At 35.9% G+C, this 12,225-nt stretch overlaps 1 protein-coding gene across 1 annotated transcript; it reads left to right on the forward strand.

Moving 5' to 3' along the window:
- The first annotated feature begins 572 nt into the window (after positions 1-572).
- Positions 573-10,166, forward strand: LOC108238449 (ceruloplasmin). The gene is made up of 24 exons (XM_017420559.2): positions 573-733; positions 1,711-1,955; positions 2,050-2,262; positions 2,724-2,897; positions 2,990-3,081; positions 3,422-3,584; positions 3,712-3,850; positions 3,950-4,089; positions 4,504-4,644; positions 4,736-4,780; positions 4,861-5,075; positions 5,315-5,465; positions 5,670-5,882; positions 6,372-6,579; positions 6,949-7,088; positions 7,440-7,568; positions 7,827-7,933; positions 8,017-8,072; positions 8,179-8,250; positions 8,513-8,604; positions 9,025-9,164; positions 9,265-9,321; positions 9,713-9,818; positions 9,921-10,166. The coding sequence occupies exons 1-24, from the start codon at positions 573-575 to the stop codon at positions 9,944-9,946; spliced, it is 3,225 nt and encodes a 1,074-aa protein (XP_017276048.1). The 3' UTR covers positions 9,947-10,166.
- Positions 10,167-12,225: the final 2,059 nt, after the last annotated feature.

The raw sequence follows: 12,225 nt of genomic DNA on the forward strand, positions 1-12,225 counted from the left end.
CAAGAAAAATTGTTAGTGAGCATTTTCTTCATTAAAATCTACTTCCAGTTAATAATTTTAAAGATCCTTAGAGCTGATCAATCTTTTTTATCTGTTCCCCTTTGTGACAAAGAGCTACAAAAGATAAATGTATCTGCTGAGTTTTAGATGTCAGTTATCTGTTCTGAATCAAGTCTGTGAAAGTTGTTCAAAGTTTAATGTATTAAGTTTATATATCTTGTAAAAAGTAACTGATGTTTGGTTAATGTTTCTATGCTGCATAGTAATAGTTTGATCTTGTGTAAGAGCTGCCTGCTGATCAAACATCTGGCTGTCGTACTTCTTTTTAGTTTGTTGCACTGATTACTGATGGTCAGTGACCCCCACCTTTGGCCAATCTCAGCAGTCTGCCTGTTGTTGCAGTATAAAGACTCAGTACAGACTTACTAAAGGCTGTCAGCGGTCTGTGTTTCGAACAAAATCATCTGCAGGATTGCTGGGCAAAATAACAAGAGAACGAAAAACTACTAATCTTTTTGTAAATTTTTCTCTAGACTTTTATTTGAAGAAGCACCAACTCTACCTTGTCAAACATGCACAGGCTGGAGTTAGGAGTTGTGCTGCTCTTAAGTTGTGCAGTAATATCTGTTACTGGGATGAGAAGAGAGTATTTCTTCAAGATAGAGGAGATATCTTGGAACTATACACCAAGTGGAATGAACAACATTCACAATCGCTCACTGCAGGATGATGAGTATGTACACTCTTCATTATAATTTCGTCACTTCTGTAAATGCTTCTCACTGTGGTTTCAGTTTATACACTCTAATGCATTCAAATAGGTGTCCATACTGTTGGAAATGTAACATTTTTAGATGCTAAAATCAATTCTGAAACTACATGACACATTGATGCAAGCTCAAATAGAAGTTATCTGCACTATAAAGAAAAAGTCACATACTTTTGGAATTAAAACGATTTATACTCATTGGAACCACAAACATGTACAATATTTGTGTGTATTTGTATGCATTCTGTGATAAGATCTGAAAACCAAATGCTTTGTTGGTTGGATGTTGGTTTGGCTTTTGGTAGCTTTTGCATTCTTGAATTTGGTCATCTTTAAAAAACTGAATTCAAGTGTTTTTAATGTGTATTTTAACTTTTAATGTTAATTAGTTGTGACAACAATCTATTAGTGGCAAACTGATTTGTGAAAAGCAAAGATGGTTCTTCCTTTGTTCATACTTTGCTTGGTTATTAACTTTCATGGAAATTAACCAAATAATTTATGTATTTTTGTGAACAAATTATTATCAAAGAAAGAGATATGGTAGTTAGCCGACTCAGTTTTAGGGTCCGACATGAAACTCTATGAACTGTAAATCATTTGTGTAGTATTGGTGAAACATAAGCACATATGTTATGTAAAATATTCATATTTTAAAAATGGTGTAAGCCTTTTTTGTTGTTATTAACAAAATTAACATATTAACATTTAAACATTTTTTACATTTATAAAAATGACACTTAAAGCCCAATTTGCTGCCGAATGCTATCTAGTTTCATTTTATTCAACAAAACAAAGAAACTTATACGGATAATAACTCCAAAACAAATAAACTAAAACCAAAGCAATCTATACGGAACGTCATGCTAGAAGAAAATGTTTTAAATGTTATAAATACAGACACAATTTTTTTTTTTTTAATTTTTTCAATGTTTTTGTAGAGAAGCCTCAGTCTTTTTAAAAAAAGGCCCCCAACGGATTGGCCCAATCTACAAGAAGGCAGTGTATAAACAGTTCAGCGACGCCACCTTCAGGACAGAGGTGATGAAGCCAGAATGGCTGGGTTACCTGGGACCAATGATAATGGCCGAGGATGGAGACACAGTGATCCTCCACCTAAAGAACACAGCATCCAGACCTTACAACATCCACGCACATGGACTCAATTACTCCAAAGGCAATGAAGGTGAAAAACAGAAACAAACTAAAGATGCATCAGAATTTGGACAGATTACAAAAGGCCAATAGATACATGACTGTTTGTGCGTGTTTTCCTGCAGGAGCTCTGTACCCAGACGGCACAGATCACCTGCTGAAGCGTGACGACTCCGTGGCTCCTGGTGCAACTGTGATATATGAGTGGACCCTCCCAGAATCCCACAGCCCAGCATCGACGGACAGTAACTGCCTAACCAGGTTCTACCACTCTCATGTCCGCCCACCAAAAGATATCAACTCAGGACTGATCGGACCCCTTCTCATCTGTAAGAGAGGTACTCTTTCTACTCTACTACAATCATTGGAAGGTGTAATTAGCTTAGATATTCTTCTTCAGTTATTTTTGTCTTATGTTCTTTACTTGATTCACATTATGTTCAGCTTTATTTTCACCCTACATTAAGAGAGAAATAATGTGTTTTCTAGTCCACTGAAATAAAAAAAGATGATATGGTTACTGAAGCGCACCCCAGACGTTAATGAATGTTAACAAGAAGACACTGCAACATGTCTGTTACAACATAATGTTACGGTGTGCATGACTGAATAAAAACATCAATTACTCCAGCAACACAAAGAAAATAACAACTAAAAATCTGTGACACCGTCAAATCAAAAGAAGCCAACAAGAAAATCTATTCTGGTTAAAAAGAGACTATAGTCTTATTTTTAAATCCCTTTACTCTTTATTACTAATCTACGTGTATCACAAACTGTTCTCTCCTCTGTTCTGCAGGAACTCTGGACTTACATGGTGACAGGTCAGCAGACTACACATATGCTCTGCTGTTCATGGTGTCAGATGAGAACCATAGCTGGTACCTGGATGAGAACATACGGACACACATCACAAATCCTGACAGAAACCTGAAGGAGGATGAAAATTTCATTGAGAGCAATAAGATGCATGGTGGGTTGAAGCGTTTCTTCCATACTACACAAAAACACACGTGTGCTTAGGAATACACAAACAGGCGTATTAAAATTGTGTTTGTATTGCAGCAATAAATGGTTTTCTTTATGGTAATCTGCCTGGACTGAGCGCGTGCCAAGGCAACAAAATCCACTGGCACATGATTGGCTTAGGCAATGAGGTAACAATTGTTATTACAATAATCAGATAATACTAATTTGTCTAAAGCTATTAACATATTGATTAACACTTTTTTCAAGGACAATATTAAAGGTTTTTGTGATTTTAAAATGATGTGTAGTTGTTGGTCTCATGCTAATTTTGCAAACTAAACTTTTCATGTGCTTGTCTATATGTTTTTTTGTTGTTCTCATTTTATAGTTGAGCCTCTTGCACATTTTTCACACCAATGATTTTTGATATTCTGGGAAAAAACAGAGTTGGATTATTCTATTTTATTTGGCCACCTGAGGGATTTACATTAGCTTTCAGCCTGAAATTCTAATCTTTTCTATTCACAGGTGGACATGCATTCAGTTCATTTCCATGGCCAGATCCTGACCACTCTGAACCACCACACAGACATGATCAGCCTTTTCCCGGCCTCCAGCACTACAGCAGAAATGGTGGCTGACAACCCCGGACACTGGCTGGTAACATGCACCGTCAATGACCATCTGATGGGTAAGAAAATGTGCTCCCGGCTTAAAATGAGGCTAATAACTCTTGACAGAATGTAACCTGTTCCAGGAAAGAAATCTTGTGATCACACTTGCCTGTTTTCAGGACTTTATGTGTTTTTCTTTTGTAGCTGGAATGCAGGCTTTGTTTGAGATCAAGAAGTGCTTCCCCAACGTTCATAAGCCCCGCCCTCATGGTGAACTCAGACAGTTCTTCATTGCTGCTGAAGAGGAGGTCTGGGACTATGCTCCCACAGTGCCCAGTGACGGGTTGGTAACTCCATATACACACAAAAATTCACACAGAAATGCTGTTCATGTATACGGTGAGACCTGCTCATGCTGAATTATGCATCTTTGTGTACGAAGTGAGGCAGAAAAATTTGTAACCAGAGGTCCACAGCGCATTGGAAGCCGCTATAAGAAAGCTCGATATGTTGAATACACCGACAACACCTTCACAACGAAGATGCTACGCAGCCAGGAGGAGCAGCACCTCGGGATTCTGGGTAATCTAAGCTAGACAAAGGTTGAAAGCACTTTTCTTTTCTGTTTTTTTTTAATTGGGGTTTAAGATATTTGGTCACCTTTTCCATCTTCCACAAAAACACCAACCACCTACATGTTCTCTTTCACCACATTCTACCAATTGATGAAATTATCTCACTGATTTTGCTGTTACTTCCAAAATTCATCTTCAGCAACCCTCTTCTGCAAATCCTCAAACCTAATCAGATCTCTGTATGAACTTAATTTTGCCCATTTTTAACTCTTAACATTGGTTAATAAAACAGAAAATTAATTTGGCTGCAGAAAAAGAACCCCCAACAAAGTTTATTCAATGTAAATAGGTATGCAAGATACCAGAAGAGCTTGACTGCCTTTTAAATTTCTGTGCCATTATTTGTCTTAAATGTGTCCAGGTCCTGTAATTCGAGCGGAAGAGAAAGACACAATCAGTGTGGTGTTTAAGAACAAAGCCAGCCGGCCCTACACGATACAGCCACATGGAGTACAGTACAGTATAGAACAAGATGGAACACTTTATTACAACGAACTGGAAGGTAAATACATGCATAAATACTGGCTTTGACAATTCTGATCATCTCCTGGTCTCCCTCCTTCATCTAAAAATTGAAATGTTCTTTTTGCCAGAAACACACACAGCAAAGAAACTACGGGAGCTAAAGAAACAAACTAGTGAGTTTGGATCTGTAGAACAGAACTGATTGGCATGTGTTTCCAAATATTAACTTTCTTTCTCTGAATAATAACTGTAGGAGTAGTGACCCCTCCCCCAGCTGCTCTGGTCAGACCCGGGACTGTGTACACGTACGAGTGGTCGGTACCTGAAGGTGCTGGTCCGGTACAAGGGGAGCCGGACTGTCTGAGCTATTTGTACTATTCTGCAGTAGATGCTATTAAAGACACAAGCTCCGGGCTGGTTGGGCCTCTCCTCATTTGTCGTCCTAAATCTCTGAAAAAAGGAACGCAGGTGAACATCAGTGATTCAGACTGTTAATATAACAAGAGTTTTGGCCAGTCGTGTCGTATTTAATCTGGCATTTGTTTTGTCTTGGTAGGGTTTAATCCTACACGCCAAAGTCAAAATGTTAAGTTAATTAGTGTTATTGTGTCACCATGAATGGTTTCCCTGGGTTCTGTAATTTATTTTAGACCATTTATTAATAAAAAAATCTAATCATGTTGCTTCATCTCTCTTGTATTATGCAGAAAAATTATAATAAAGAGTTTCACCTCATGGCCACAGTGTTTGATGAGAATCTCAGCTGGTATCTGGATGACAACATCAGAACTTTCACAACTACTCCTAACGCTGTCAACAAGGAGGATGAAGACTTTATGGAGAGCAACAAAATGCACGGTGAGTAGAACAGTCATCACTTGACACTTAAAGGTGTTTTATTTTGGTTGTTGGATTTTTAAAATGGTCATTATTATTTTGTTTATGTCTAGTATTTCCTTTGGGGTAAATATTTTTTCATATCGAGTTTCAGTAAAATATTTTCCGGATAGATCATGTTTGAAATAAGCCACCTCTTGTTTTATCTCTTCGGCTCTCTTTTAGCTATCAACGGGTTTGTGTACAGGAACCTGCCCGGTCTGACCATGTGTAAGGGGGATAAAGTCTCATGGCACCTCTCAGGGCTGGGGTCAGAAACAGACATCATCAGCCTTTATTTCCAAGGAAACCGGTTCCTCTATCGCCAGAACAGAAAAGACACCATTAGTGTTTTCCCTCACATCTCACACACTGTCACTATGGAGCCAGACAGCATGGGTATGTCTTCTTTTTCTTTTTCTCACGCTCCATTACATGCATAATTTACCAGACTTTACAAAAACATTGATATTTGTTTTAATACCACAATATGTATATTAGTATGTATGTACACATGCATTTGACAGCAATAAATAATTGCAGCCCATCTACTACAACACACTGCTAAACACTAAATTAATACTAAACAATAGTTACAAAAGCTGCTTCACAAATACACAAAATATTTGAAAGAAAGTCCAGCAGGGTTTTTTCCTTTTAATGCAATATCTGACTTAAATTAAAAATGTTTTGATACTCATGTGAGACTTTGCATCCCTGAGTGAGGGGCAAAACTGGCATGAATCAAAGTCACTATACATTTAACTGAGTTCTGCAATAATTTAAGCATTAAAAATGATTATGATTGGTACTTTATTGATCCTTTGCAGGAAATTACAGGAACTGAAAATAAATAGAAAAACAAGCTGTGATGTTTATGCATTTCAGGTCTGTTTGAAGTGGTTTCTGCCACATTGGATCATTATAGAAGTGGGATGCGAGCCAACTACACGGTAGAGAAGTGCGGCCTGTTCCAGCGTCAGAGTGAGGTGATGCTCCATTCAAAAACCTACTACATTGCTGCCGTGGAAATCGACTGGGACTACTCTCCGAACCGCACCTGGGAGGCAGAGATGTTCAGGAACATGGGGCAAAAGTAATGCATAAAATTACAATTACTGTGTTTTTGTTGCTCATATAAAATGATTGTAAAACGTTGAACTAAATATATACATATAAAGATGAGAGGACAAATCCTTCCTGAACATCCCTGAAAAAGAGTAATGTTTGACATATTGAGGGCAGGTTTATTATTAATTACACATAGTTTAACTCTTGTTGATATTTATGCAGAAGAATGGCCCCCAAACTGCAATGTTAAAATCATTCACAATATGGCAGTAAGGACTGAGATTTATTAGATTTTGCAGAATCGATTATATTTCATCAGCAGTGGGAATATTTTTTTTTAATATTGCCTTACAAAAATAGTAAACTTTAAACAGGATATCCTCTCTTGCTGCAGTCCTGCCCTCATCTTTTTGGACAAACGTGACGGGTTTATTGGCTCTCAGTACAAGAAGGTTGTCTACAAACAGTACACCAACGATAAGTTCACCAAAGAGGTGGAAAGAACACCTGATATGGAACACCTTGGCATTATGGGTAAGAACAGCAGTGACAGGTTTAAAAGGTTAACTTTTTTGTAGACGTGTTGCCTCATCTTTGTGTTTTTTTGTCCAGTTTGGCAAACCTTGAGTCTAGTTTGGTTTCTTTACTATTTCATAATGTTATGGCTATTTTTGCTAGATGGTTTTGTATTTTTTTAAGGTATTTAATAGGTTGATTTGTGGCCAAAGTTTGGTTATTTTACCTCTGTGTGAATTTTAGAACAAATTCATTTTTTGTCATGTTGTCTCTTGACATTACTTATATATCTTTTCTCTTTTTGATTCAGTTTTGCTGCTGTACAATTAAAACTCAGATGATAATGAAAATATTTTCCTTCCATTTCAGGTCCGATGATTCATGCTCAGGTGGGAGACAAAGTCAAGGTGGTTTTTAAGAATATGGCATCCAGAGATTATTCCATTCATGCCCACGGAGTAAAGACAGAAACTCCTGATGTCTACCAAACCAAACCAGGTACGCCTGAAAACAACAGAGAAACAAACTCAGTGTGTTTCATGATCATTATTACTTTTTCAGCGAGTTCCTATCCTGTAACTTTTTCTTTGTAAATGTTTTAAAATTTGGATTGATTGTTGGAAACACAAAAGGACAATTTAAAACTTCAAATGCTTAATTTTTCTGAGGATTTCTTTACTTCAGTTCAAAGTTGTGACTTGATACAATATGCATGAAACAGAAATCCTTCAAAGAGATTTCCGATGTGTATCACAGGTGAAACTCACACATACACCTGGTATGTCAACAAGAACACAGGACCAACCCCAGAGCAGGAGGAGTGCTCTGTTTCAGCATATTACTCCACTGTCGACATCGTAAAGGTGCACTGATAAAACATGAACTCATCCAGATAAAACAAAAAGGACTTCTATAAAGACTTTCATGCTTTCTCTCTTCCTCTCAGGATCTGTACAGCGGTCTGATTGGTCCGCTGGTGATTTGTCGTCGTAGCTGGGCCAGGTGATTGTTTCTCTGCCTTGATCTACCCGAAGCCTCAAATAACCCTAAAATTAATGCTTATTTAAAGATGCTTTTACACTCATTAACAAAACTGTTTTGTTTCCAGGAGTTTTGGACTAAAGAAGGAAGTAGAAGAATTTGCACTACTTATGTTGGTTTTTGATGAGAATGAAAGTTGGTAAGTGGGACCACAATTTGCTTGGAAATTTCATGAGCTATTTTGCCACAATTAAAAAATAAAAACAGATGTCCTGAAATAAATCATGAAATTGTTGTGGCATAGATAATTTAAAATACTTAACATTTAAGGCTGAATCTCGTTCCAGCATTATGCCATCTTCAGCATATAAAGGTCTCAGGAAAGAACAATATGATGTGAATTTTCAGCAACAGTTCTATAAACAAACTAAAAGAACCACATTATAAATGTTATATTGCAGGTATCTGGATGAAAACATCAGGAAGCACATCAGGAATCCTCGTCCAAACTTAAAAGATGACGATGACTTCATTGAAAGCAACAAACTGCACGGTGAGACGAGAACACACACAGCTCAAACATTAACAAAAGCATGTTAATAAATGTTTTTTTCAGAAATATATAAAGTTATTAAGTAAAATTTTTTAATAAAATCACAGGAATATGTATTTGAAGTCTCCATATGTTTTTGATTGATTGTAAAGAAGAAAGAATTGTTTACAAAAAATGGAGTCAAGTTTGAAATATTCATATAAAACTGAGAAATGCTATAATCTCTTAATGACTGCAATACAGAATAAAACATTTTCTATGAATTTGTCTTTTTTAATAATTAAAAAGCCTGAAAACAATATAAAGTTTAATATCATACCATAAATTGGAAAGTCAATATTTTTAAATCATCATAAAATTACATTAAAAGATAACATATTGATATTTTTGTTATGTTTTTGTCTCTGTGTTTATTTGCAGCCATTAATGGTTACGTGTACGCCAATCTGAACGGTTTGACCATGGAGGTGGGTGATAAGGTGTACTGGTACCTGATTGGAATGGGCAATGAAGTCGACATACACACTGTGCACTGGCACGGCCATAGTGTGGAATATAAGGTATAAAACATCAAGCTGACAAATACACTGACAGACAGTCCTAGAATAAAAATCACATCCTTCATAAATAAAACCCTTTATATATATATTTATTCTGCAGCTGGGTGGAGGTCCTTATCGTGTTGACTCATTTGAGCTGCTTCCAGCAACCTTCCAGGTAAAACCTCAACAAAGCTTAACTTTAACAGGTTTTAGAGGTTTAGTTATTTATTTTCTGTGTCTATAATATATATAATGTTTAACCTACAAATCTTATTTTAACAGAATAAGTCCTCTAAATGATGGTGCCAAAGCAAAGTAAAAAATAAAAAATAAAAACAACCATATCACATCCTTTAATGCAGATAAACAGATGTTTAGGATTGTTAACAATGAAATAAAATAAATGGTGCAAGATACATATTTGAAATATTACACTTGTGGCTAAAAGTTAAGAATTATTATCACATCTCTTTTAAATTCAGATTTGATTAAGTTATTCTTTAATGCATTGGTTAAAGCTCATTCAAATGAAATCATGTAATTGCTTTGTCTTTTTCCTGCGTCAGACGGTGAAAATGCGTCCTCAGTATCCGGGTACGTGGCTCGTCCACTGTCACATCTCTGACCACATTTCAGCTGGAATGGAGGCGATGTATACCGTCACTGAGAAAGGTAAAGAACAACTTTAAACACTTACAAATAATAAAGGCAATTATAAAGGTGATGTTTTAAATTAAAACTTGTTTTTTCTTTCTTTTTATTTATTGTCAACAGCAAAAAGGAGTGGAATCTTTGGGTGAACAAAGAAAGAAAAGCAAACTAAAACAAGTCAAACATTGATTTATCGACCCAATTTACTGAATATTAATACAAACAACTACTGGATGCAGCTGGAACAGAATTAACCAATCATTTTTACATTAAAAGGCATATTTTAACAATCAACTCTAATATTTTAATAGCATCAACAAGTGCTAATTTGTTGTTTAAATGAACAATAAAACAGTGTTATTTAGTGCAGTCTTTGAGTTTTCTTTGTGAAATGTGGACAGCAGCTAAAAGGGAGAGTTCAGGCAGGAGGAGATAAATTAGCCTCGTAGTAAACACTTACGTGTAAATGTTTTACACAATTGTTGTGAAGATAAAGACATTTTTATTTCTGAAGATGGCTTTTCCCTCTGCAGAGACTGACTTTATTTTTTTATGTTTAACTCTTTGTGACATTCATTTCAAAAGACTGTTTCGCACAAATATTGCATTTTGCTTTAGAATAATTATTTAATCAGATAATCAGATTATCATGCAGCAAACATTAACAGAGGGAGGTGAGGGGAGTTCATTTTTGCCTCAAGACATTCGAGCAAAACCTTATTAGTAAAGAACAAATAAACAACAATTAAAGGGACAAGATCAACATCTAAGGAGACTGTGCAAAAGACCTTTTTGTTCTTATCATGGCACATTAACGATGCTTTACATATATATATATTTTAAAACTGATTATTCAAATGATTTTCAGGGTACAGAAAGGTGAGGGGTTAATTTGGTTATAGTTTTAAAAGTGACTTTTATTTAATAATATTTTGAAAGGCATTAAATTAAATGAGCTTGAAGAGTCGTAGATACGTGTTGATTTACATAAGATGTATAAATATTTATATATAATTAATATATATCTATGCAAGTATGCTGAAGTAAATGCCCTCAACATCACTCAACTCACACTCATCTACATGTAGTTTCTCTAAAGCAACACAAGATGGCAACACTAGAGCAAAAATGCACAGGTAACTTTGACAGCAGTAAAAGTCACTGTGAAACAGCTCAAATGATGCAGAAAGGTCATTTTGTGGCTTGACTTTTTATTCAGTTTAAAACAAAAGGGCACACAAGATAACACAAGTTAAATCTGCTTAATTGACATAGAATGAGATTAAAGAAAACTATTTGTTACATAGCGAAGGCAGGAAATGAAATAAAATGTTTTTTTAGTATTTAGGATGGCAGATAAAGCTTCATGCATCAAAAGTAGCAACAAATTAATAAACAGGGAAGCAGCTAATCTAAACTGCACACACACTCATGTCACTGTGTTAATGACAAAACAAACAATTAAAATTAGTATTACTGAGGGAAATAGGTAAAGTATGCACACATTTTTTCACCCGTTTTTTTTTGAAGAATGATATTATGTCCACTCTAATTTTTATTCTGAACCTGTTCTTTTCTTATTTTTTCCAAAAGCTGTCACAGAGCTGGAACCGCAAATATTCTGAAGGCTGTAAATGCTTGAAAATGGAGCTTAGTATTCTGTAAACACCACCGCAAACAAAAAGAAAGAAAAACAATGAGCCATTTTAGATATCACTGACTGAGATAAAAGATTCAAATTCATTTCAGAAGTAAATAAGCATCCTGACAGAGCTCTGGAGGTTTTGCGATTTTGCCCTTTCATTGATTGTGAAGATTGTAAAGATTTTATCATCATGAAATATACAGTCACATACCTGTCAAACTATAACCTACACACACACTCACACACACAATGTTCTTTTTGTCTTAAACATATATTTCACAGCGCGCAGCTCAGTGTCTAAGCAGCCACCTGCAGCACTCCTGCAGCTGCCAAGAAGATGGCAAATAAAGGCAGCTTTGATCCAAACCTTTCCAGGCTCCTAATTATGCGATAACAACTCTCTTCCATTTAGCCAGTGACACTGCTGGATTCAGTCTCTAAACTTTATGTTGGCTTTCCAGCAAAATGTTCTGCATCTACTCTCAGTCTCTGCGTTGATGTCAGCTGATCGAGGCACAGCTGTCGAAGTGATGAGGCTCGTTTAACGCCGCAGGACAAATTTACAAAATTTGATAAGAAATGGGACTTGGAAAAGTCTAATTGAACTGTTATTTGTTTCTTTTGAAAACTTCTGTTGTAACTCCTTGAACACAAAGAGGAAAATAAAGCATGGATCGAAACTCAACTCTGGATCTTTCAGCAATGTTTTCAGCAATGTTTTTGCATATATATATATATATATATATATATATATATATATATATATATTATGGCATGCCGTTC

The sequence above is a fragment of the Kryptolebias marmoratus genome, linkage group LG24 (assembly GCF_001649575.2).
Source record: "Kryptolebias marmoratus isolate JLee-2015 linkage group LG24, ASM164957v2, whole genome shotgun sequence".
In the NCBI taxonomy this organism is placed as follows: Eukaryota; Metazoa; Chordata; class Actinopteri; order Cyprinodontiformes; family Rivulidae; genus Kryptolebias; species Kryptolebias marmoratus.

Bases quoted from the DNA above. Each gene is read 5' to 3' on its own strand.
- LOC108238449 (XM_017420559.2), top strand. From the start codon at position 573: ATGCACAGGCTGGAGTTAGGAGTTGTGCTGCTCTTAAGTTGTGCAGTA. The intron at 734-1,710 runs GTATGTACACTC...ATGTTTTTGTAG, and splicing joins CGCTCACTGCAGGATGATGA to AGAAGCCTCAGTCTTTTTAA. The intron at 9,165-9,264 runs GTATAAAACATC...TTTATTCTGCAG, and splicing joins GCCATAGTGTGGAATATAAG to CTGGGTGGAGGTCCTTATCG.